We start from the raw sequence: 26,429 nt of genomic DNA, 5'->3' as shown, positions 1-26,429 counted from the left end.
CGATTCCATATTTTGCCGGCACATTACATATCTCACGTGATCAAGATCCAAGTTCCTATTTAGAAGAGTTTGTATTCAAGATGTATCATTTTTCCACATATTTGGAGTTCGCTCTCGCCACTGCTATCCCATGGATGTCTATTCCCTTTTCTCCCTTTTATTGTTTTTAATTTATATTATGCATACAATGAGGGCATTGTATGTAATAAGTGTGGGGTAGGGAGTCGGAAAAGTAAAGAAAAAGTAAATTGCTAGAATTCGGTAAAATTTAAAATTTTTAATAGGTTTGAAGTAATAATCTAATAATTAATCTAGTGATAATAACTTGAACTTAAGTTGCTAGTATTGTATGTGGTGATTCGATGAGAACTCAAATTTTTAGTTGAGCCAATATACGTTATAGTGTATTTGTGGGGCCCTCTTTATTCTAATGAAATTATGGGATAAAAATACAGTCTCGCTTAGTTTGAGGATCGCTATGTTTAACATCATGAACCAAAAATCTATCTAGGAAAGCTTATGTAGTCATTGCACTTAGGCTAATACATTAACCAATAAATGTTGAACTTAAGCGTTCATGCTTAACTATGTAAGTTTTTGAGTGAAAAAAAGTGAGTTACATGTAAAAAGAAAAAGAGAAATTACCAAAAACTTGAAGAATTTTGGAGCTATCAAGTATGAAGATCAAAAGATCAAAATTTCAAAGAATCAAAAATTAAAGATACCAAAAATAAAAAAGCTGGTGAATGCAAATAAATCAAAGATCAAATATTTAAGAAGTGAAGAATTCCAAGAGCTCCATTTTGGTATCAAAAGTTGAAATTTCTAGATTATTTATACTTGGGTAGCTTTAGAAAAATACCTTAAGGTTAAGAAAGATTTATGCGGATGAATTCACAGGGATGCATAAAATGAGCGTTGCTCAAAAGAAGTGGGTGAGTGTTTATGAGGATTGTGAGAATTTCGAATTATGGGGGGTCCTTAGGAAAATTTTAGACACAAATGCATGCGTTGCGGTCTTAGCATAATAGTTGAGTTTGAATTGGCTTGCTCTATGTGATGTTAGAGATAAGAGTTTGAGTTTAAAAAATTAGATTTGCTTGAGTTCACGAAAAGAATAAGTGTGGGGTATTTTATATTGCAATCTTTATGCATGTTTTTAGGTAATATTTACTTATATTTATATACATATTCAAGGGCGGACCTAGATAGGTGCCCGGTGTGGCACCGACAACACCTAGCTTCCGCGCACGTAGTAGAAAAAGTTTCTTTTTTTTTTTTTTTTTTAATTTTTACCTATTGTGTCACTATGTAAAAAAAATCGTGCAACTACATAAAAAAAAATATTGTCACTTTATTGGGAATTACCAAACAAAAAAACATAATAACGAGCCCAAATGTCCAATGTTTTTAATCAATTATTGTCTAATAATTCAATTGCCTAAAGCCCAAAATAAAACTTAATTGAATAAATTAGCAATGGGGCTAATTGCTTGTAAAAAAGACAGCCCAATCCTAATTAATTTAGTGTGTAATTATCTATTATCGGTACAAGTAAAAAAAACACGATTACAACAATTCGACTACTCGACTTCTGTTCCTCTGCATCAAAAATTACGTCTGATACTTCATACTTCGATGTTTGCTCGTTAGGTCTACTGTTGGACTCATCCTCACAATCCTTCGTTGTTGATCGATTTCATTGTTGGATCGATCACAATCCTTGATCGATTTCAACAATACTCAATCACTCAATCGATAGACTTCTTTCAATTTCTATTGTTTTGGTTTATTGGTTAACAAAATCCACTTCAAAGTTCAAACTTCAAAGCCCTACAATACAATGAAACAAGTAAGTTTTAGTACCAATTCATTTAGATATTTGAAATTGATATGTTTTTTTGAAGTTATTTATTGACTTGGGTGTAGTTGATTTGTTTTATTGAAGTTATATTGTTTGCTTAGGTTATATTGCTATGTTTTTTATTGAATTGATTGTTTGATTAGGTGTAATTGGTATGTTTTTATTGAATTTATTGTTTGACTAGGTGAAAGCAACTTGTTTTATTGAAATCATTGTTTGATTAGGTGTAATTGTTATGTTTTTATAGGTTAAACTAAGTGGTTTTTTTTACCAAAAGACAAAGACCTAATCCTAATGAAAGTGGTTAAGAATGTTCCCAAATACCAATCACCAATCAATCAATCCCATCCGTTTCTAATCCTAATGCAACTCCACAAACACCAATCACCAATCAATCAATCCCTTCGGTTTCTAATGCAACTCCACAAACACCATGCCCTAACCAACCTAATGATAATGTTGAATTGAAAGATCTTCCAAAGGACCCAGCGGATAGGCTATTAATTGATTACAAGTTACAAACCTAATATAAGAGATGATGTAAGAAGAGCATATGTTCTTCAAGGACCGTATCAAGTAAGGGCACATAAGTTTCCTAAAAAAATAGGTGATAGATTTAGAAGATTCGTTCCTTCATGGTTTGATGACTTTGATTGGTTCAAACTTGGAATATAGTGTTAAAAAGAATAGTGCATATGGTTTATATTGTTATTTGTATGGGGACCTCATGGGACAAAAAGGAGGGAGGGATGCATTTGTTTCCCAAGGTTTTGATACTTGGAATAAAAAAACATACATTTCGGACTCATGTGGGTGGTGTTGATAGTTTTCACAACAAAGGAAAAGAAAAGTGTGATTTTTTAATGAGGGAAAAACAAGCTATTAATGTAGTCTTGAAGAGGCAAACCAAAGCAGAGGACCATAAATATAAAGCTCGATTATGTGTTTCTATTATTGTTGTTAGACTTTTATTGAAAACCAGTTTACCGTTTCGTGGTCATGACGAGTCAGTTAACTAGGAAAATAAAGGGCTTTACATTGATGTGTTAAAAGCCATTTGAGAGACCAATGAAGATATTTTCAACAATACTTTAGAAAATGCTCCTAAAACAATCAACTATTTTCCCCTAAAATTCAAAAAGAACTTGTGCAATGTTTTGCACAAGATGTACTTTTGAGTATTCGTGAAGAGATTGGTCAAAATGCTTTTGCTTTATTAGTTGATGAATCTAGTGATACTTCAAAAAAGGAACAAATGGCTATTGTTTTGCATTATGTTGATAATATTGGCTTTGTGAAAGAAAGATTCATAGGACTAGTGCACGTGAAGGATACATCTTCTTTGACACTCAAAAACGTCATAAATGAAGTCCTTACAAGTAATAAGTTGAGTTTTAGTCAGGTATATAAGAGGAAAAGGTTACGATAGAGCTAGCAATATGCGAAGGGAATTCAATGGTTTGAAAGCTTTGATATTACAAGAGAATGACACGGCTTTTTATATACATTGCTTTGCACACCAACTTCAATTAGTTGTTGTGGATGTAGCAAATAATCATGATGCTGTTAGTGACTTTTTTTTAGCAAATTTCGTTGGTGGTTAATGTTGTTTGTGCCTCGTCTAAAAGAAAAGACTTACTACGCGAGCAAGCAAGAGAAAGGGTGCAAAAAGGCTTTTAACACCCAAAGTTTCGAAGGCCAAGAAAGGAAAGAAAAGCCCTAATTTAAGGGTAGACTCGGCGAGTCCAAGGAGGGACTCGGCGAGTCCGAGCGGGATCCGGGTCGAGGAGTAAGCGACCGACTCGGCGAGTCTGGTCTGAACGAGGAAAACCCTAATCCTGGGAGTTGTATCCTATTTAAAGGGTGTTATGTCCCTCCCTCAGCCCCCATATCACCCTAGAGAGCCAGTGGACCCTTGACTTCGTGAGAGCTTCCATCATTTTGAGTGTAAAAGCTTGGAGGAAGGAACTTTGGGGAAAGGAACTTGCAGGGAAAGTAGGTTGCTTCAAGGAGGAGGTGTAGATCCGAGATCTACTTCAGGGGTGTTCATCTTGGAGGTAACAAGCTACTATCTCCCCTCATTTGCACCTAGATCTTTGTGTGTGTTTTGGGCATTCTTGGCTTAAGAGTAACCTTTGAGCTAGAGGTTCAGATCTGAGGTTGCTACCTCAGATCCATGCTTATTTTGGTCTAGAATTTCGTAAAGTATTAGCCCTTGAGTGGATCATGGAGCCTTTTTGCCTTAAGCCCTAGTTTATAGCATATTTTGCCTATATCTCCTTCTCTACACGTAAAGTTTGCAACTTTACGTGGGGAAGAGGCTTAGAAAGGGTGGATCTACAGTTTGGAGTTCATGGATGACTCAAATGTCCTCTGCATGTAAGGAGATCTGAAGGGACTCGGCGAGTCCTTTGAGTGGACTCGGCGAGTAGCATGAAGTTGTGGAGAAACTCAACGAGTGGGATGAACAACTCGTCGAGTCGTATGAAGATTGCCTTCTACTTGGCGAGTCTGTTCTTGGACTCGGCGAGTCAGGTCGCGAGACCCCAAACCCTTCGAGTTGAGACTCGAATCATTGAGTCGGGTGGAGACTCAGTGAGTTGGGCAGGTCTGGACTCAAAAATCGGTAAACTCGGCGAGTCATGGACTGACTCGGCGAGTCGAGTCACGAATGGAAGGAATCTGAACATTATGAACTCGGCGAGTCAGTAGGGTGACTCGACGAGTAGGGTTGACCTGGAAGGTCGACCTTGACCAGGACTTTGACTTGGACCAGGGTTGACTTGGTTGTCTTTCGGGGGACAGTTAGACTCAGTGTAGCATTGATATTGATAGTTCAAGGAGCAAGGAGGAGCAGGAGTTCCAGAAGTTGTCGGGCAGCAGCTAGTGAGATCATCTGCAAGTTCAGCCAGTGCAGGTGAGTTTCCTTTTGTGTGAATGGGTGTAAGGCCACAATGACGGCCCATGTAGTTATGAGTAGAAGACCTGGGGGTTAGCCCTAGGCATAGTATGCTAGTATTATTTTCAGGACGAGGTCCAGTAATAGCGGGCGGGTGCCCAAGGAATTGTTTATATGATAGTTTATACTTGTTGTCTGTGTGATACATGTATGTGCCTGGTAGGGAGGTGAGTGTGGGCGAGCTCCCGTATCTCACCAATAGCAGAGTGTGGATGGGGTTCCATATCTCATTAGTAGCAGAATAAGGGCGAGGCCCAAACTAGAACAAGAGTGAGAGTGGGCTAGGCCCGTACCTCACTACCATTAGGAGCGTGGACGGGGTCCCATGACTCATCAGTAGCAGGACATGGCGAGGCCCTGGATAGGCGAGGTCTTAGGACAAAACCAGTTGCATGTGTTAGTTATGTGTTGCGAAATGTTTATGTGTTATTATTTGTTGGCGGGCGAGGCCCTGTGACAGGTGAGGCCTAAGTAAAACAGATATGTATCCGAGCGGGGCTCGAAGCCAGGTGGGGCCTGGAGCGGCGGGGCCGTTGTAGCGGGCGAGGCCCGAGGTAAGGGGCGAGGCCCAAGATAGTGGGCGTGGCCCAGTATGTGCAGTATGTGGTTATGCATGGTATGTGGTAGGGTGGGGAACTCACTAAGCTTCGTGCTTACGGTTTTCAGTTTTGGTTTTAGGTACTTCCGGTAGCGGAGGGAAGAGCTCGGGGTGATCACATGGCACAAACCATAGATTAGACAGCCTAGGAATGTTTACTCTGATAATGAACATGTGTTTTGAAAACTTATACTCAGATTATGTTTTGGATTGATGACTTTACTTTAAGTAATGATTTATTAAAAGAAATTTTTGGTCTTAAATTTTGGGTCGTTACAAGTTGGTATCAGAGCCTTGGTTTGAGGGATTCGGACATGCTCTCGGGTGTGTCTGAACTCAAACTGAGGAATTGGTAAGGAAGTTTTCAAAATGGAAAGACAGTTTTGGTAAAAAGAGTTTTGAGAAAGAAAATGGTTTTAGAAAAGTAAAAAGAATTCAGAAAGAAAAGAACCCTGACAAGAGAAAAGAGGTGCGGTGCATGCAATCAACGAGCTCAAGTAAGTACCCCAAAATACCCATAAGAGTTTATGATTTGATTATGAGTTAATAGAACAGCATGCTAGATTAGGACTAAGGATCTAGGGAGGATGCCTTATGTGCCTATTATATGTGTTTTTGATCTGCATGATAGTGCTGAATAGTCAGTAGTAGGATAGCCTGATTAGGTTATGCCTGAGTTTATGAGTTGTATTGCATGCTAGTTAAGATTCTTGCTATGTGGATATGATTGCTTGAGTATGTTATGGTTAAGCTTTCCCTTGTCTAAATGCTGCTTGCTTTGTGCATTTTGGGATTCTAAGTGATGGGAGTTAGCCATTAGGTGGATACGTCACATCGCATGTGATCAGGGTTGAATAATCTCAGAGTGTGGGATTTGGTCCTATTGCGCAGCTCTTGTTTGAGTCCAATCGTTGTAGGAACGAGTCTTTTACTTGACGGATTATCTGAGCCTCGTCACATGTGATGGTATCCAGGTAATGGCTAACTGGCATTGCAAGGAGGCCTTCAGCAGCTGAGGACTGGTTTGAGTTGAGTCAAAGGTTTCCCTAGGGTAAGCCTAGGATGAGGTAGTGCTGGGAGCAGTAGTAGTAGAAAAGGGATCTGGTGGAGTCAAAGCAGTTCTTGAGGAAAGTACGGATAGATGTGGAAGGTAGTATGGGCCCGTACTACTGAAAGTAGAGGATCCGTACTCGATTCGGGAAAGGCCGAGACAAGACCGGGAACCTGGTAGTGAGTATGTTTGGTCTCACGGCAGTAAGGAGTATTCTAATAATGGTTATGTTATATGTTTCAGTATGGTGACATTGCAAGAGGGACCAGCGGGTGGATCAGGCGCCGGAGAGGGATTGGGCTCGGGTTTAGGAGCCGAGTAGCTCGAGGAGCGGATGAGAGAGTTGATATCAGCCGAGGTGACGCGCAATATTCTAGCTCAGACTCCTGTGATCTTTGGCACGGTCAAGGAGGGTATATTGGAGATTTTGGATGAGAGGCTGGGAGCCTTCTGTACTGAGATGATGGCCTTGCTGGGAGCGCGTACCTTGACATTTCGGAAGTTCAGGGCTTGCGGGGAACCAGATTATCATAGGGCTAGGGACCCCATCGCTAGCAACAGATGGTTGGCTGATGTTGCCAACGCATTCCGTACGAGCCGGTGTCCTGAGAAGGACAAGGTAAGACTCGCTTCCTGTCTTTTGAAGGACAGAGCGAGGGATTGGTGGGAAGAGATTGGTCATGCTTTGGGTGATGACGTCGCGTTGGATGCGATGACTTGGAGTGATTTCTCAGCTAGGTTCAGAGCAGAGTTTTTGCCGATTATTGAGGTGCAGCAGTTGGCTCGGGAGTTTCAGGATTTGACGCAGACTACTGAGATTGTGGCGGAGATCACCGCCTAGTTCAGGGAGAGAGCCCTTCTTGTTCCGTAGTATGTCGCGGATGAGGAGATGAAGAAGGCACGATATCATGAGATGCTGAGGGATGACATCAGGGAGTTCGTGAGCAGATCCAGTTGTAAGACACTGGAAGATATGATTTCTCAGGCCAGGGAGAGGGAAGTTGATTTGGAGCAGATCCGGAAAAGGAAGCCGGATGAGGTTCAAGTAGCTGCGAGTTCGGGCAAAAGGCCCAAGGGATCGGATTCAAGATCGAGGGATCATCAGGACCGCAGTCGATGCGGAAAGTGTGGCAGGACGCATGGAGGCGCGTGCAGGAGTGGTAGTGGTGGTGAGTCTGGCTGTTTCAGGTGCGGTCAGAGTGGTCATTTTAGCAGAGATTGTACTGTTACCATCAGCCAGGGATCATACTTGATATGTTTTCACTACAATCAGCGGGACCACAAGAAGGCCCAGTGCTCCAGTTTGTTTTCAGCACGATGGGTGATGGCACCTGCCCCTACAACTTTGAGGATCACAGACGGCCGTCAGGGCTGTGCGGAGGCGCCTTCAGTTGGAGGCAGGGCTTTTTAAATGGCTACTTTGGGGACACGAGCAGCGCCGGACGTGGCAGGTATGCGACTTCCGTTTTCAGTTCTTTTATTTTGTGCATGATTATATTGTTATGGTTCTGCATCATTATCTGTATGAGTATTTTATTTTTGAGCGGATTGACTATGATCGAGTTATATGCCATCTGCATACCTTGGATATTGGGTAGTAATTAAGGGATGGGTTGTATCGAAGAAGGTTACTTAGGGTGCAGTATCTGTAGCATGCCTTGGAGAGACTTGGTATGTCTCGCTAGTTCGGAGCCGTATAAGTTTTAGAATGGTCAGGTTAGACCCTTAGCTATGGTAAGCTTGGGATTCCTCAGCGGATTGATTATGGTAGCAAGGATTGGGATTTCTCTTCATCGAGCATCGAGGTGTAAGCCGGATCAAAGTGGGGGAGAATCCTCCGAGTGTATAAGGGTAAGGGCACGCAAATCCAGATCAGGTATATGATTTTTGAGAAGGAATGGAGGTAGTTCAGCGTTTGACGGATTGAGTAGTTCAGGGTTGGGAGTTTCAGAACTTCCCATCAGTGCGTGCGTGTAAAGGGTGATGGTGGGTATGTGGTTCGGATTCAGGTTAAAGGGTCGCATGTAGGACTCGTGTGAGTCGGAATGGAGATCTTGAGGTCAAATAGCAGGAGATTTTTTCGTGTTAGCAGTCAGTGGTGGAAAGTGATATAAGACTACGGGGTGGCCGTAGTATTCACTAGCAGTCAGTGGTGGAAGTGTTGTCAGACTACGGGGCAGCCGTAGCATTCTGTAGTAGCTTCGTTGGCGGAGTCGGGGCGAGGCCCTTATCTCCTAGCATTCAGATAGGGATCGGGAATGGGGAATGGATGAGAATGGTATGGAGTTGCCTGTATAGCCATTGAGAGATGAGACCTTGGAAGAGGCCGCTCTAGGATATAGTTGGGTGACACCCGTGGGCGAGGCCCGTATGAGGATAGCAGTATAGGTGAGACCTGAGAGCAGGGTTGCTCAGTAGTATGGTTGGGTGAGACCCGTGGGCAAGGCCCGTGAGTTTTAGCAGTGCAAGTAGGACCTGGTAAGGATCTTAGTATCTAGACAGGGGGGTCGAGGATCCCAGAATATTGTAGTGCCAGCCTGGTAGAATAGATTGAGAAGTATAGGTGGCGGGAGTTTCTTCGAATGTTGCTGGGAGCGAATAGTGGTTGTGTTGGGTCAGCAATCGGTGAGAGTCGGTAATCCAGATATTGATAGGTTAGTAGGGACCAGGATGGTCTCAGTTCATCCGGAAGCCAGATAAGGAATAGCAGAATTTCTAGTCAGTAGTGGTGGGGGATGCAGAGTATGGTAGGATTCAGTTAGTCGGTCGAGGGTTGCTCGACACCGAACGGTAGTAGAAAGAACGCCAAGTGGATACTAGCAATGATGACCCATACTGAGTAGTGGGAGTAATAGATTGGGTGAAGACAGGGTCTTCACGGTGGCAGAGGAGATAGATGGTTATGGAGCGTTGCCTTGGGAAGGCAAGGAAATCGCGCAAGGAAAGAAGGGGTAAACCCCTATGCTGTAGTACCCGGAGAGTACCAGAAAGATTGTCGGTTGAGTAAGTCGTGCTTCCAGGATGTTCAGGGCCAGGGTACACCCTAGATTATTATCGGTAAGGATTGGCGTTAGTCCGAATGACTGAACAGAAGGCCAACAAAGTTACGTAGCTGGTGTTAGAATGGATGGTGGGGCATAGGTGGCAGATCGCAGGTAGTGGAGTATAGTAATCTTCGAGGATGAAGTTTAGTTTAAGTGGGGGAGAGTTGTAACACCCAATGTTTCGAAGGCCAAGAAAGGAAAGAGAAGTCCTAATTTAAGGGTAGACTCGGCGATTCCAAGGAGGGACTCGGCGAGTCCGAGCGGGATCCGGGTCAAGGAGTAAGCGACCGACTCGGCGAGTTGGCCAAGGTGACTCGGCGAGTCTGGTCTGAACGAGGAAAACCGTAATCCCGGGAGTTGTATCCTATTTAAAGGGTGTTATGTTCCTCCCTCGGCCCCCATATTACCCTAGAGAGCTTGCGCACCCTTGATTTCGTGAGAGCTTTCATCATTTTGAGAGTTAAAGCTTGGAGGAAGGAACTTTGGGGAAAGGAACTTGCAGGGAAAGTAGGTTGCTTCAAGGAGTAGGTGTAGATCCGAGATCTACTTCAGGGGTGTTCATCTTAGAGGTAACAAGCTGCTATCTCCCCTCATTTGCAGCTAGATCTTTGTGTGTGTTTTGGGCATTCTTGGCTTAAGAGTAACCTTTGAGCTAGAGGTTCAGATATGAGGTTGCTACCTCAGATCGATGCTTATTTTGGTCTAGAATTCCGTAAAGTATCAGTCCTTGAGTGGACCATGGAGCCTTTTTGCCTTAAGCCCTAGTTTATAGCATATTTTGCCTATATCTCCTTCTCTACACGTAAAGTTTGCAACTTTACGTGGGGAAAAGGCTTAGGAAGGGTGGATCTACAGTTTGGAGTTCATGGATGACTCAAATGTCCTCTGCATGTAAGGAGATCTGAAGGGACTCGGCGAGTCCTTTGAGTGGACTCGGCGAGTAGCATGAAGTTGTGGAGAAACTCAACGAGTGGGATGAACAACTCGTCGAGTCGTATGAAGATTGCCTTCTACTTGGCGAGTCTGTTCTTGGACTCGGCGAGTCAGGTCGCGAGACCCCAAACCCTTTGAGTTGAGACTCGAATCATTGAGTCGGGTGGAGACTCAGTGAGTTGGGCAGGTCTGGACTCAGAAATCGGTAAACTCGGCGAGTCATGGACTGACTTGGTGAGTCGAGTCACGAATGGAAGGAATGTGAACATTATGAACTCGGCGAGTTAGTAGGGTGACTCGGCGAGTAGGGATGACCTGGAAGGTTGACCTTGACCAGGACTTTGACTTGGACCAGGGTTGACTTGGTTGTCTTTCGGGGGACAGTTAGACTCAATGTAGCATTGATATTGATAGTTCGAGGAGCAAGGAGGAGCAGGAGTTCCGAAAGTTGTCGGGCAGCAGCTAGTGAGATCATCAGCAAGTTCAGCCAGTGCATGTGAGTTTCCCTTTGTGTGAATGGGTCTAAGGCCACAATGCCGGCCCATGTAGTTATGAGTAGAAGACTTGGGGGTTAGCCCTAGGCACAGTATGCTAGTATTATTTTCAGGACGAGGTCCAGTAATAGCGGGCGGGTGCCCAAGGAATTGTTTATATGATAGTTTATACTTGTTGTCTGCGTGATACATGTATGTGCCTGGTAGGGAGGTGAGTGTGGGCGAGGTCCCGTATCTCACCAATAGCAGAGTGTGGATGGGGTTCCATATCTCATTAGTAGCAGAATAAGGGCGAGGCCCAAACTAGAACAGGAGTGAGACTGGGCTGGGCCCGTACCTCACTACCATTAGGAGCGTGGACGAGGTCCCATGACTCATCAGTAGCAAGACATGGGCGAGGCCCAGGATAGGCGAGGTCTTAGGACAGAACCAGTTGCATGTGTTAGTTATGTGTTGCGAAATGTTTATGTGTTATTATTTGTTGGCGGGCGAGGCCCTGTGACAGGCGAGGCCTAAGTAAAACAGATTTGTATCCGAGCGGGGCTCGAAGCCAGGTGGGGCCTAGAGCGGCGGGGCCGTTGTAGCGGGCGAGGCCCGAGGTAGGGGAAAGGCCCAAGATAGTGGGCGTGGCCCAGTATGTGCAGTATGTGGTTATGCATGGTATGTGGTAGGGTGGGGAACTCACTAAGCTTCGTGCTTACGATTTTCAGTTTTGGTTTCAGGTACTTCCGGTAGCGGAGGGAAGTGCTCGGGGTGATCGCATGGCACACACCATAAATTAGATAGCCTAGGAATGTTTACTCTGATAATGAACATGTGTTTTGAAAACTTATACTCATATTATGTTTTGGAATGATGACTTTACATTAAGTAATGATTTATTAAAAGAAATTTTTGGTCTTAAATTTTGGGTCGTTACAAGGCTTGTGTAGTGGTGAACATGAAACAGGAAGAGGGTTAAATCAAGAGACTACACTTGTTCGAGCGGGAGAAACAAGATGGGGTTCACATTTCAACACACTCACAAGTTTGATGAAGTTGTTTGCGGATGTTCTTGTAGTTTTAGATTTTGTTAAAGATGAGGGAGTGTCATTGGCAAACCGTCAACAAGCATCTGGAATCTTAGCATATTTTAAATCATATGAGTTTGTGTTATACTTACATATGATGTATGACATTTTACACCTCACGGGTACATTGTCAAAGCAACTTCAAAGAAAAGAACTAGACATTTTAGAAGCGACTTTGATGGTTAGAAGGACAATGAAGGCATTGCAATCTTTTAGAAACATAGGGTTTTCTAGCATTTTGTCAAAAGTATCCTCTTTTTGTCAAACACACGAAATTGATACTTTAGATATGGAAGAGTTGTATATTGGTGCGAGAAACCATAGGACTACAAAGACTAATAGGTTTCATTTTGAGGTTGAAATCTTCAACACGGTGGTAGATATGCAACTTATAGAATATCGGGATCGATTTAGTGAAAAAAGCACCCAATTACTAGAATACATGGGTGGTTTGAGTCCTTGTGATTCATTTTCACAATTTGACAAATCAAAGTTATTGAAGTTGGGTAAGTTATACAAGTATGACTTTGATGATTCAGATATGATAAACCTTGAAGGACAACTTGAGATATTTTATCACTCTTGCATCAAAGATGAGCGCTTCACTAGTTTGAAAGGAATTTCCGACCTTTCTCGTTTGATGGTTAGTACAGGGAAGCATCGGTCTTATCCTTTGGTTTATAAGCTTTTAAAGTTGGCTTTGACATTACCCGTAGCGACCGCAAGTGTAGAAATATGTTTTTCAAAGATGAAACTCTTGAAGACCGATTTGCGTAACAAAATTGGCGATGAATTTTTGAACGACGCATTGGTTTGTAATGTCTAGACCGAAGCACTTGCGAAAGTTGAGAATGAAAAAGTGATGGAGCGGTTTCAAAAGATGTTTGCACGAAGCGGAAAAATTTTAATTCTAATAGATCGTTGTTATATTATGTTTAACCAGAACAAAATTTGTATTAGATATTTTATATTATGTTTGACCTAGATTTTTTTTAATATTTTATATTATGTTTGACCCGAAAAAAAATTTTGTGCAACCTCTACTACTAATTTATGCGTCCGCCCCTGTACATATTTTGGTTATTTGCATTGAATAATGATACTTATAAGCTTTAATGCACTTTGCAGCCAAATAGAAGCATTTTTTTTTGGAGAAAATGACAAAAAACAAAAAAAGCTTGGAACTTTGGAAGCTTGGTGAATAAAAGAAGAAGAAACTCACATAAAAAGCCCAACTCATGATGTAAGTCATAGCTATTCTCGATGTTAGTATGAATATTCCAGAAGATAAGCATTGCAGATCAGACTCCTTGTCAAACACAGATATCTACTTGTTTACGACATGAGCATTGCTTGCTCACGACGTGAGTACGGAAATTTCATAAATTATAAATAGGGATTGTTACCTACGAATTGACAGCTTTTCGCTGACTTGGAGAATTTCATAAGTCGAAATTTACAGAGCTTGAAGGTCTGGAAGTTGGGTTATATACCTAGGAAGAAGAAAGAGTTTATACTTAGCTTAATAGTTTGGTACATTTTAATATGACTTTGAATATGATTTGTGTTAGTTTATTTGTTAGCATGTCCAGCTAAATCTAGCTGCTTCGGTTAGCTAGATGAAGTTGGAACTCATGATTTTGATACTTTAGCTTTGATTTACTTGTTGGTTATGACTTGTGCTTGATTGATTGAACCTAGCATGTTTGATTTAATATTTGATTGCTTTAAATTATTGTTCTATGTAGTAAGTGAATATGAATTTGCATGATTTTGAATACCTAATAATTTATTGAACATTAAATTATTAGAGCTAAGATCAAACCAATCTTAGATAAGTAATTGAACTAATAAATTAGGTTGTGTTAGATAACTCATATTATGACCATAAGTGTGCTTTTTACCATACACAGATCTACATGAATTAATTAATGATAGAAAATTTAAAATTGAATTGCTAATACTATCTTAACTGGTAACAGTAATTGTCATATGTAATTTATAAACCATTGAGTGAAAGTGGATTTGAACTAACAGAAGTGTTTTGTTTATTGATTGAATTCCTATTAAAGAGTTAAGTTCATCTAAACTTGAAAAATCAGATAAAATCCCTTTTTTATTAGAAATTAGGTTAATTTAATAGTAGGAAGATTAATTAGTTAAAACCGTTCCCTGTGATTGACACCCAATTTACCCAAACTATTCTATAATTTGACTAGGTACACTGCCTAGGTGCATTTTAGTTAGTTAAGTAGTTAGATTTTAAATTTAGAATTAGTTGTAGCTATTTGCACGCATCAATGTTCACGTATGTGTTCCACTTCCACTTACCTTAGAGATTTATACAACATCACAGAGGCTGTCAAGAAGTGGCAATATCTTCTGGGATGTAAATTTCGAGTTTATAGTGACCAAAGAAACCTACGTCATCACTTAACACAAGTCATGCAAACCCCTGACCAACACAAATCGGTCACTAAGCTGATTGGATATGATTCTGAAGTCTACTATAAGCCCAGAAAAGAAAATAAAGTTGTTTATGTTGGGTTTTGAGCAATCTAACACTTCCTAAGTGTGCATGCAACCCTAATAAACCTTGGATCTATGTTTGTCTAAATACATGCAAAATAATAATTTTCCAAGGTTTATAACCTATCTAACATGGCATGGGGAACATTTCAACATAAAAGAGTTAGAAGAGATTACATACCTTTTGGTGAGTTTGGTTCTAAGGAGTTTGAGGGCCAAGCACCAATAGTGTGAATGCCTCAAATGGAATCACAAACACCACAAACTCTTGGAAAACTTTGATGAGAGTATACACCTTGTATAAATCGGCCACACACATGCACACACACACACTAGTTCACTAGTTTTCTCTTAGGCTCCATTTCATGCTCCATAAGCATGCTTATATAGTATGCATGGTTAGGGTGAAACCCTAATAACCCATGTCTTTTCCTTTTCCAAGGATCCATGGGTTAAAAGCTCCATGGATCATCCATGGACTTCCACATAAGCCTAGCCCATTAACAAATGAGTATTAGCCCACACTATATAAAACAAATAGCCCATAATTTAATTAGTATTCCTTTTAATCTCTAAATTAATTCATAATTAATTTAAGACTAAAACTAATTAAATAACGTAACTTCATATTAATATATTACAACTCATAATATATTAATAAACATATGTGTATAACTCTCATAAAATTATCCATAATAGTTTGGATGAGATGCAACCCAAATGGACCATGCCGGTCGGGTCAAGTATATACCAAATAAGTTATGGACTTAGACACCTTATCCAACAGACTCCCACTTGGATAAGTCTAATAACTATATTTGCCTATAACTTCAGGAACCAACCAACAATCGTAGCTCTCGAAAACTCCCTCGAACAATGAAGACTCTGTCGAACTATGAAGCGCCATTTTAGATAAGTGATCACATAATCCTCTGTTCTCATGATATCAGCCGAACAAACACATGGAACTATGTCTTGCTTATTGTCTAGCAGTTGTTTCTCGATTTTCCGATTTGTTTGACGAAGAACTTCACTGAACACATCGGTTTAGTTCTGACCAGGCCTGGTACATGGGTCAACACAAAATCATCGAGGGGCCCAGATATCGCTTCTATTTCTAGAAGGAACAGATAAACTTCGACTGATATGCTTGTTCTACTACTTATTGAATTGTACACAAAGGCACGTTTTATAACATCAAGTTACTGATGCGTTTACGTGCAATCAATGCACAACCAACTCATAGGTAACAACTCATATCTCTAGGTTTAAAGATTTATATGATGTTATCATCTCACGATCACTCGAGATAAATTCCATGAAGTGATACAAGTGAGCGTGGGTTTATATCAATACTCATAACTTATGAGTACTCATGAATGTTGCAGCAACCATTGCCATGTCTAAACACCTTTAAGGCATCTACAAACCCAATTCATGACAATCTTGATTCATACCTACTTCCGACGTATGATCGATTGTGGAGGTTTGAATAAATTAATTATTCTGGAAGTCAAAACATGCAAAACTGAAACAATAGTAAATAATTGACAATGATAGTAACACTTTACTCATAAATAAATCACAAATTTTATTCATCATCAAACGTCGATTAAATTTTACAAGTTTCAGGAAAACTATTTAATCTGTAAAACTAATATCGTCCCTCAGCCCGATACGTCTCGCATGATGAAAATGCTTAACCCTCGTCAGTCCCTTCGTAAGGGGATCTGCAGGATTCTCATCTGACGATATCCTCCTTGTCACAAGGAGTCCTTCTTCAATCTTGTGTCTGATGAAGTGATATTTTCTGTCAATGTGTCGGGATCTGCCATGATCTCTTGGTTCCTTGGCTAAGATAACCGCACCATTGTTGTCACAGAAAATCTCTATAGGTTCCTTAATAGCTGGTACAACTCCAAGGTCTCCGATGAAGTTCTTTAGCCATATCGCCTCCTTCGCTGCTTCACTCGCTGCTATATACTCTGATTCACAAGTCGAATCAGCCACCGTCTCCTGCTTGGAACTTTTCCAAGAAATTGCTCCTCTATTTAAGGTAAAGATCCAGCCCGACTGAGAGCGGAAATTATCCCTATCAGTCTGAAAACCAGCATCACTATACCCTAATATTCTCAAGTCATCACTGCCACCAAGGGTAAGGATCCAATCCTTAGTCCTCCGTAGGTACTTGAGAATGTTCTTTACCGCGGTCCAATGAGCCTTGCCAGGGTTCCCTTGATACCTGCTGACCATGCTCAAAGCAAATGCCACATCAGGACGGGTACAAGTCATAGCATACATGATCGAGCCAACTGCGGAAGCATATGGTAATTGGCTCATCTCAGCTATCTCTGCCTCTGTACTCGGACTCTGAGTCTTACTCAGTTTGGTATTGCTTTGGATCGGTAAATCTCCTTTCTTGGAATTCTCCATGTTGAACCTTTTCAACACCTTATCCAAGTAGATACTCTGACTAAGTCCAATTAGTCTTCTACTCCTTTCTCTTAATATCCTTATCCCTAGGATATAGGTAGCCTCCCCTAGGTCCTTCATAGCAAAGCACTTCCCAAGCCAGGACTTAACCTCCTGCAAGGTTGGGATGTCATTTCCTATGAGTAGTATGTCATCCACATACAGTACCAAGAAGCTAACTATACTCCCACTAGCTCTAACATACACGCAAGACTCATCTTCGCTTCTCAAGAAGCCAAACTCTTTTACCTTCTCATCAAAACAAAGATTCCAGCTACGAGATGCTTGTTTTAATCCATAAATGGATTTCTCAAGCTTGCATACTTTATTAGGGTACTCTGCATTGACAAAACCCTCTGGCTGATTCATGTACACATCCTCAGCCAACTTTCCATTAAGGAAAGCGGTTTTGACATCCATTTGCCATATTTCATAATCATGAAATGCTGCAATGGCTAACATAACCCTAATAGACTTAATCTTTGCTACCGGCGAGAAGGTTTCATCATAATCAACACCTTGAGTTTGAGTAAAACCCTTCGCAACCAGTCGAGCCTTATAAGTATGCACTTTTCCTTCCATGTCTGTCTTCTTCTTGAAGATCCATTTGCACCCGACTGTTTTACGGCCCGGTACATTGTCAACCAAGTTCCAAACTTGATTGTCATACATGGACTGTATCTTGCTGTCCATAGCCTCCTTCCATTTAGCAGACTCCGGGCCTGCCATGGCTTCCTTAACACTGCTAGGTTCATCAGAATTTACTAGTGTACTATCACTAATAAACGTATCACCTTCCGTAGTAATATGAAAACCATAATAAAACGAAGGTGTGTTCCTAACCCGTGTGGAACGTCTCGGAGGTACAGACTCGTCAGCTGGATCAACAGGAGTTTCTTCCTCAGGTTGATTGCTAGTGTCTGAGGTTCCTTCACCAATTGATTCTTGAATTTCTTCAAGATCAATCTGCCTCCCACTGTCTCCTTGGCTTATAAATTCTTTCTCGCGAAAGATCCCTCTTCGTGCTACAAAGACCACATTCTCACTGGGTCTGTAGAAAAGGTAACCGAAGGATTTCTGTGGGTAGCCGATGAAAATACACCTTTCACTTCGGGGTTCAAGCTTATCATGAGTTTCGCGCCTCACGAAAGCTTCGCAACCCCAAATTTTGATGTGGTCCAAATTGGGAACCTTCCCAGTCCACATCTCATGAGGTGTTTTGGTAACCTTCTTTGTAGGGACTAGATTAAGGATATGGGCGGCAGTCTCTAAGGCATACCCCCAAAAAGAGATTGGTAACGAAACTCGACTCATCATAGAGCGAACCATGTCCAACAAGGTACGATTACGCCTCTCAGCTACACCATTCAGCTGTGGTGTCCTGGGAGGAGTCAATTGTGAGACAATCCCACACTCCTTAAGATAGTCAAGGAACTCGGTACTAAGATACTCACCACCTCGATCGGATCGAAGCATCTTAATGTTCCTGCCCAATTGATTTTCTACTTCCTGCTTGAATTCCTTAAACCTTTCAAAGGTTTCGGACTTGTGTTTGATTAAGTAGACATACCCATATCTACTATAATCATCAATAAAAGTCACATAATACCGATTAGCATCCCTTGTGGCGGTTTTAAATGGCCCACATACATCAGTATGTATTAGGTCCAACAAACCCTCACCCCTCTCACAAGTTCCAGTGAAGGGTGATTTTGTCATTTTTCTAAGTAGACAAGATTCACAACTATCATCTGATTTAAGGTCAAATGATTCCAAGACTCCACTCTTTTGGAGTTGGCCTATGCGTTTCTTGTTTACATGTCCAAGACGACAATGCCACAATGATGCTTTATCTAGGCTAGTAGAAGAATCAATATACAACACATTATTTCCTAAGTTGTCTACAATCGACACAGTTTCATACACACCATCACAAGGTAATGCTTTAAAATAAAACACATTATTAAAGAAAGCATTAATACCACCACATTCATTATCAAACGAAAAGGTAAAACCTTGTTTGTACAAAGCATGAAAAGAAATAATATTCCTCGCCATTTCAGACGAGTACACACATTTATTCAAATCTAATTTTAACCCATTATTAAGCAACAAAGTATAAACTCCAATCTTGGAAACAGGTGAAGCCTTCCTATTCCCCATGATTAAGTTTATCTTCCCGTGCTCCACATCCTCACTTCTTCTTAGGCCCTGCAAATCAGAACATATGTGAATACCACATCCTGTATCAAGCACCCAAGAGTTAGAATATGTTGAGTAATTAGACAATATAGTGTAAATACCTGCATAGGTGGGTTTCACTTTCCCATCCTTTAGATCCTGCAAGTACTTAGGGCAGTTTCGCTTCCAGTGTGCCTTTTCATGGCAATAAAAGCATTCAGCATCCTTTGGAATGGCAGAAGGAGTGACAGAACCGTTCTTAGTCTTTGATGAGGAGCCTTCAAGAGACTTTCCCTTGGTACCCTTCGAAGGGTGCTTCCTCTTTTTCCCTTTGCCTTGCCCAATAGCTAAAACAGGGGTAGAAGTTGGAGTAGGAGTAGTAGAGGTAACAACCGCTTTACCCTTAAGACCGGTTTCAACGGTCTTCAAGAGTCCTTGAAGCTTGCTGAGGGTAACTTCCTCCTTGTTCATATGATATGTCATTCGAAAATGATCATAACAAGAAGGCAAGGAGTGCAAAATAATGTCAATTGCCAACTCCTCGGGGATGTTAACATTCAGCTTCAGCAAACGGTCCACATACCTTTGCATCTTTTGCATGTGGCCCGTGACGGATTCACCGTCCTTCATGCGGGTAGTTATTATGGAGGAGATTATTTCATACCGCTCCTGACGAGCACTCTGATGGTACCTTTCCATCAGGTCTTGGTGCATCTCAAAAGGGTAGAAATCTTCATACGACTTTTGGAGCTCGGCTGTCATCGTGGCCATCATGATACATGCCACCTTAGTAGCATCTCTCTCATGAGTCCTGAATTCAGCGATCTCCTCAGGAGTAGCAGTAGACTCATCAAGTTCTTTTAACTCCTTATCGAGGACATATTCCTTGTCCTCATAACGAGTAACCATCCTGATGTTCCTAATCCAATCCATGAAGTTGGAACCATCAAAGATGACCCTCCCACAAAGATTCATGAGAGAGAAAGAACCAGTTGGGTTAGAGCCTGAAGCATTAGTGTTGGAAGACATCTGAAAGAAGAAAGTAAGTTTAGATTAGATATTTAGGATCCTTAATAAGACACCCAAATGTAATATTAAGGCTAGGATCCAATCACAATATATTACACTTAGAAGAGGGATGCCGTAATCTAAGTAATAATATATTTGAAAGGTAGGTGAATGACGATTCACCAATTTCCACCATGAAAACGAAATGATTTATTAGGTTTAATTGGATTTGAAATTCCTAGATTCTTTTGAGATTCATTGAACTTTTCAATGGCATGTTTCAATCTCGATTGTGCCCTTCAAGTTTTGTGACTGGGATGCCGAGGATCACAAAACAAGGTGTGAATAACCATGCTAATTCACTTGGTACTCTTAATATTATCACCTAATCAATGTGCCGGTTAACCACACACGCTCCATTGATCTATGACAAACATTAAGTCACCCTTCGTGATCCTTACTAGTCCTAGTTAGTGTGCCGGTTAACCACACACGCTCCACCAACGACTTGGTAAGGTACAAAGTGTGAATTCCATGGATTAGCACCATGTTCACATTTTCCTAAAATAACTAAGATTGGGAATTAAAAGAGTTTAGTTATTTTATAATATTCATTATACTTTTAATGAGGATTTAAAGTCATTGTTCTACCCGTTCGGCTAACGACCCTCCACCGATCAAGCAAGCGGTGGGTGAGAGTATACACCCATTAAGTCGCCATTTTATAGGCAACAACCTTATACCCACCTTATAGACCGACTTCGTGAATGAGGCCTACTAATGGTAAAACGACTTATTCTTATACATATATATAATAATTAACCATTAATGTTATAAATAGTATAAGGGTTGAATTTTAACTATTAAAACTCTAAGGTTTGGAATTAAAGTTTATTAAAGTGTGTGAAACTTTACAAATTCCAAAACTTGAGGGCAAGTTTTGTAACTTTGCAAAACTCTTCATTTCATAACTTATGAATTAAAGGTTCATAAAAATGAAGACTCTTCATTTTCATGTAACTTATGTGTTTTAAGTGTGTGTTAAATGAAAGTGACCTTTGGTAATCCATAACTTGAGGACAAATTATGGACTCCATTAAAACACATAAATGATCAAGAATTAATTCTAAACAATTCAGCAAATAATTCCTATCATTTTCTAAATTCATAAGAACATGAACATGATCATCAAAAATTCAAGAATTATATGAACACATAAAATCATGGAATTTTGATATATGCTATTGTAAATGGATTAGAACAACCATTACACCAACTAAAATAAGTTTTATAACACCAAAACAGTTTAGGGTAATGTTTCTAGTCCATTTCCAGCAGCAAAAGTCGAGATTCTGCATTCTTTCGATCCTACTCATCGAGTGCACGAACTTACTCGCCGAGTAGGTTGAAGTTTGCCTTGGACTCGTCGAGTCCCCCCAATGGACTCGGCGAGTCCACCATGCAGACAGCAACGATTTCGACTTTTTTCACTATTTTGCATCAAGTATCAAACAAGCAAGCCTAGGCTCTGATACCACTGTTGGGTTTTGAGCAATCTAACACTTTCTAAGTGTGCATGCAACCCTAATAAACCTTGGATCTATGTTTGTCTAAATACATGCAAAATAATAATTTTCCAAGGTTTATAACCTATCTAACATGGCATGGGGAACATTTCAACATAAAAGAGTTAGAAGAGATTACATACCTTTTGGTGAGTTTGGTTCTAAGGAGTTTGAGGGCCAAGCACCAATAGTGTGAATGCCTCAAATGGAATCACAAACACCACAAACTCTTGGAAAACTTTGAGAGAGTATACACCTTGTATAGAAATCGGCCACACACATGCACACACACACACTAGTTCACTAGTTTTCTCTTAGGCTCCATTTCATGCTCCATAAGCATGCTTATATAGTATGCATGGTTAGGGTGAAACCCTAATAACCCATGTCTTTTCCTTTTCCAAGGATCCATGGGTTAAAAGCTCCATGGATCATCCATGGACTTCCACATAAGCCTAGCCCATTAACAAATGAGTATTAGCCCACACTATATAAAACAAATAACCCATAATTTAATTAGTATTCCTTTTAATCTCTAAATTAATTCATAATTAATTTAAGACTAAAACTAATTAAATAACGTAACTTCATATTAATATATTACGACTCATAATATATTAATAAACATATGTGTATAACTCTCATAAAATTATCCATAATAGTTTGGATGAGATGCAACCTAAATGGACCATGCCGGTCGGGTCAAGTATATACCAAATAAGTTATGGACTTAGACACCTTATCCAACAGTTTATGCCCTAAGTCTACAAGAAGACATTGACGAAACCCAATTGTTGGTATTGTCGACCTCCATTATTCCTTCGCATCAAGTGTTACGAGACTACTACCTCAATGATCCAACTGGCCACGTTTGCATGGAGCGTGTGAAATCAAACCATGAAGATGCCACCAGATTTACACTTCATGATTGGTTAGTCATTTTCCATAGTCACCATCTAATTCCAGATCTACCATCACTCCACCAACAACCCCTCAAAGAATTCCATTCCACCATACTTGGTGGATACTTCGGCATTACCACCACAATTCACAAAATCAATGGTAACTTCTATTGGTCCCATGTAAAACAAGATGTTTGTGACGACCCGAACCTTTTCTGTTAACGTTAGCCTAATTCCGTTAAATAACATTTGAATTTTATTTTGTTCCGTTAAATCCTTATGGTTTGGTAAATCATTAATTTATATAATTCAGTTTTATATAAGAATCGGAACCAAAATCACACAAAAATCCGGACTTTTTCCTCGAAAATCAGCGAAATTCGATTACCATGGTGTTCACGGTCGTGAACCCAATCACAGCCATAAACCGTTCACAAGTTGGGTGCACCCCACCACCAACCATGAACCTAGCCTATATATACGTGTTCCTACCCCTCATATACACTTTTCTAGCCGAAAACTCATCTATCTTCTCTCTAATCTCCCAACCGCAAACTCAAGATTTCCTCATTTTCATCCGAAAATCATCAAAAATCACCTTTGGGTGTTATTGTGGAGCCTCTAAAACGTGTTTTTCACCGAGTCAACAAACCTCTGTTGAAGGGTGTACGACCGTGAACCCTTCAAATCTTCAAATCATCAAGTGTTGGAATTTGTTCATGGCCGTAAACCATTTAAGGAGCGTGAACCCTTGAAATCCTCACCAAGAACTGTGTACGGCCGTGAACACTTTCCAGCAGTGAACACTTTGGAAACCAGAACCCCTCCATTCACTTTAACAGTCTTGGTAACATTCCTTAACCAAAAACAAATTTTTTTCTAACACTTTACATTTTAATAATTCAATATTTTTTTCTTTATAAATTCAAAGTTCCTAAATTTATAAATATTCATATATTTTTTTTCATAAATACGTGTAATATAAAATTTTCAGAACTAATAATACAAATAAATTAAGATGCATGTGAAATGTTAAATATAAAAAAATGATAGGTTAAATTTGTAACATTCCAAACATCTTTTTGGAATGTCCAGGACAGACATCGTAGATTCGTAGGTGGGATCAATCTCAAAGTATTCTATTTTTGTAAATAAATCAAAATCTCTAATTTTGCAAAATGAATCTCAAATAATCCAATTTTTGCAAATCCTTTTATATAAGCCCTCCTTTTATTTTATTTTTTATTTTTTTTATTATTATTATTTTTTTTTAAGAGAAAGATCTAATGTAATTTTGCTTATATACCTTTGCTAATTTTGTGTGTTGGTCCTCATAATTCTTTTATAAAATTATGAGGTGTAAAACATAAGTATTATATGGATTGATTAAAAAAAATATATTAAAATGTAATTAATAAGTATTTTGTTTTAAATAAAATTTTAAAATAAGGAATATAGAAACATATTAATTGTAATTTATTATAATATTTATTATATTTAGTACTTTACATATATATATGACTTTTTAATTTTAAAATTAAAAAAAAAACATAAATTGACATGTGGATATTATTTATTTAAAAAATATCATAAAAATAATAAGTGTTAAAACTTATTAAAGATTGAAATATGGTAGAAAACATTCCTTTATTAGAGAGGACTTTATGTTCAAAGAAAAAACCAAAAAATTCTTTTATTTTTCGTTAATAAGAATATAAGATGATTCTCTTTTTCCACAAGATTCCATTTATTGATAATTTTTTTTCTTAATAACACTAACTGATACAAGTTTAAATTTCATAGTATAATTTATCTAGTATCTGTTGGCTTAATTCTTGTATCTATTTCGACTGCTCATGTATTTATCCATATTTATTAGCCGACCCTTACCCTAGTGCATATGTATTTTGTTTATAACTGTCTTTATTCATACAAACATCTTTTTTTTACACTTCGTGGGTTTTGTATGCAAGGATCTTTCAATGTGGATGCGCTTATAAAAAAAATTAATTTTTTGCACTATTATAAAGGACGCAACAACGACGAAAAAACCCCTAGCTAATTAACGACATATTTATAAGGGATAAGCTAGCGGTTTTATCGTACTTCATTTTCTATCCCATTTTTTATCCCAAAAAATATATTCTTAGAATATTTCATTTTTATAACTAATATATATTGTTAATACACACCTCTACTAATTAAACTCTCTTTTTATGATTAATTAATATAAATTAGTATATAACATGATATTATAAATATTAAATATTGCATTTAAATTATAATTAGTAGAAAAAATAAACTAGATATGTATAAAATAAAAATGAAAGAGACTAAAATTAACAACCAAACTTCACCTCCATTTTGGAGATATGAATAGTATTCCCCCATATATGGGGAAATACTATTCATATCTCAAAAAATGAAGGTGAAAATGAGGTAGGATTTGAGAAGAATGAGGGAAGAAATGAAGTTTGGGGTGGGTTAGAGATGCCCTAAGGCGTAAATTTTAGCATGTTACCGAAGGATTAGAAAGTGATTAGTGACAGAATCATAGATTTTTAGAAACCATGTTAATCCCTTGGTAATATCGGTTGTTGGTTTCTTTTTATTTCCTTTCAATTATTTCGCCTTCCTCGTTTGTCCCTCTTAATTGCTTTCATTCCTACATTCTCCCTCTTAAATTGACACTCACCTCTCATGCTTTCTTTTGAAATCCAAAGTCCAAATCGACACTTACCTCTTAAATCGATACTTACATCCTAAATCTATCACCGATAGTCGTCTTTTTGCCTTTCCCGAAACTCGATTCCAATAGAATGAAACGCTAGACAAAATTCTCGACATCACGATGACCCTTCTTGCCATAATACTTTACCGTAGTACTTTTCTAAGTCATTGACTTCTTTTCTTTAGTTAATATGTTGTTGATTCAATGGTTTCTCCTATTCGGTTAATATATATATATATTTTTTCCTTTCGGGTCTGACCAAAGTCGTTCCAAACATATTTTGGTGCCTGGGCAAAAGAAAAATGTGGGTCCTTAAAATACACATATGTCATCAAGTTTTTATAATAACTCAATAATTGAAAAAAAAAATTCTTGTAGTATCTTCTAAATATAATAATTTCCATTTGGGCTACTTTAAAAGAAGGCCCTGAACGGTCACCCTTATCACCCACCCTTTGGGACGGGCTTGGGTATGACTTTCAAATCCAAGAAAAACCAAATGAGAGAGAGAGAGAGAGAAATCGAGAGAGAGAGAGAGAGAGAGCGAGATTGTGACATCCCCATTTTCACGGCCAGAAAAGACCGATTTTGTTTATGCTTTATAAAAATCAGAGTAACTCTTTTAATAAAAATGTTGCGGAATTTGTTCCCAGAAATACATGATAAATACGTTATTAAAACATTTTCGAAGAAACGTATTTTATTCATTTCAAAATGTTTCGGATGTCATCGTTAATACAAAAACATAAGCATAAACAAAACTTATATTTATTTACACTAGTGATCTACATCTCTTTAAATCTCTCAGTGTAAAGTGACTCCGTATCAACACCTGTGATATAAATGAACTGAGTGGGTTAGGTTGGGAAACCTGGTGAGTACATAGGGTTTTCAACCCACAATAATATAATTATTATGTTTAATCAATCAAGCAATTAAACCTAATTATCCATCCCCATTATCTTCTTTACTCTTAAGGATCTACCCTAAGAATCAGCTATTTCTCGTTCATTCGTTCCTAAGGATTA

The 26,429-nt window shown here is 39.2% G+C and overlaps 1 protein-coding gene across 1 annotated transcript; it reads left to right on the top strand.

The window, feature by feature from the left end:
* The first annotated feature begins 7,883 nt into the window (after positions 1-7,883).
* LOC145002864 (uncharacterized) lies at positions 7,884-12,839 on the top strand. The gene is made up of 2 exons (XM_078962050.1): positions 7,884-7,923; positions 11,866-12,839. Exons 1-2 carry the CDS (start codon positions 7,884-7,886, stop codon positions 12,837-12,839), a joined length of 1,014 nt encoding a protein of 337 aa, XP_078818176.1.
* The last annotated feature ends 13,590 nt before the right edge of the window (positions 12,840-26,429 follow it).

This window comes from Lactuca saligna, chromosome 6, assembly GCF_052625555.1.
Source record: "Lactuca saligna cultivar CGN05327 chromosome 6, ASM5262555v1, whole genome shotgun sequence".
NCBI classification, from domain to species: Eukaryota; Viridiplantae; Streptophyta; class Magnoliopsida; order Asterales; family Asteraceae; genus Lactuca; species Lactuca saligna.
Note: the sequence above shows the minus strand (reverse complement) of the source record. Positions and strands in the feature narration are given on the sequence as shown.

Excerpts from the sequence above, each read along its gene's own strand:
- LOC145002864 (XM_078962050.1), top strand. The coding sequence starts at position 7,884 with ATGGCTACTTTGGGGACACGAGCAGCGCCGGACGTGGCAG. Across the intron at positions 7,924-11,865 it reads AGCAGCGCCGGACGTGGCAG|GCTTGTGTAGTGGTGAACAT; the intron begins GTATGCGACTTC and ends GGTCGTTACAAG.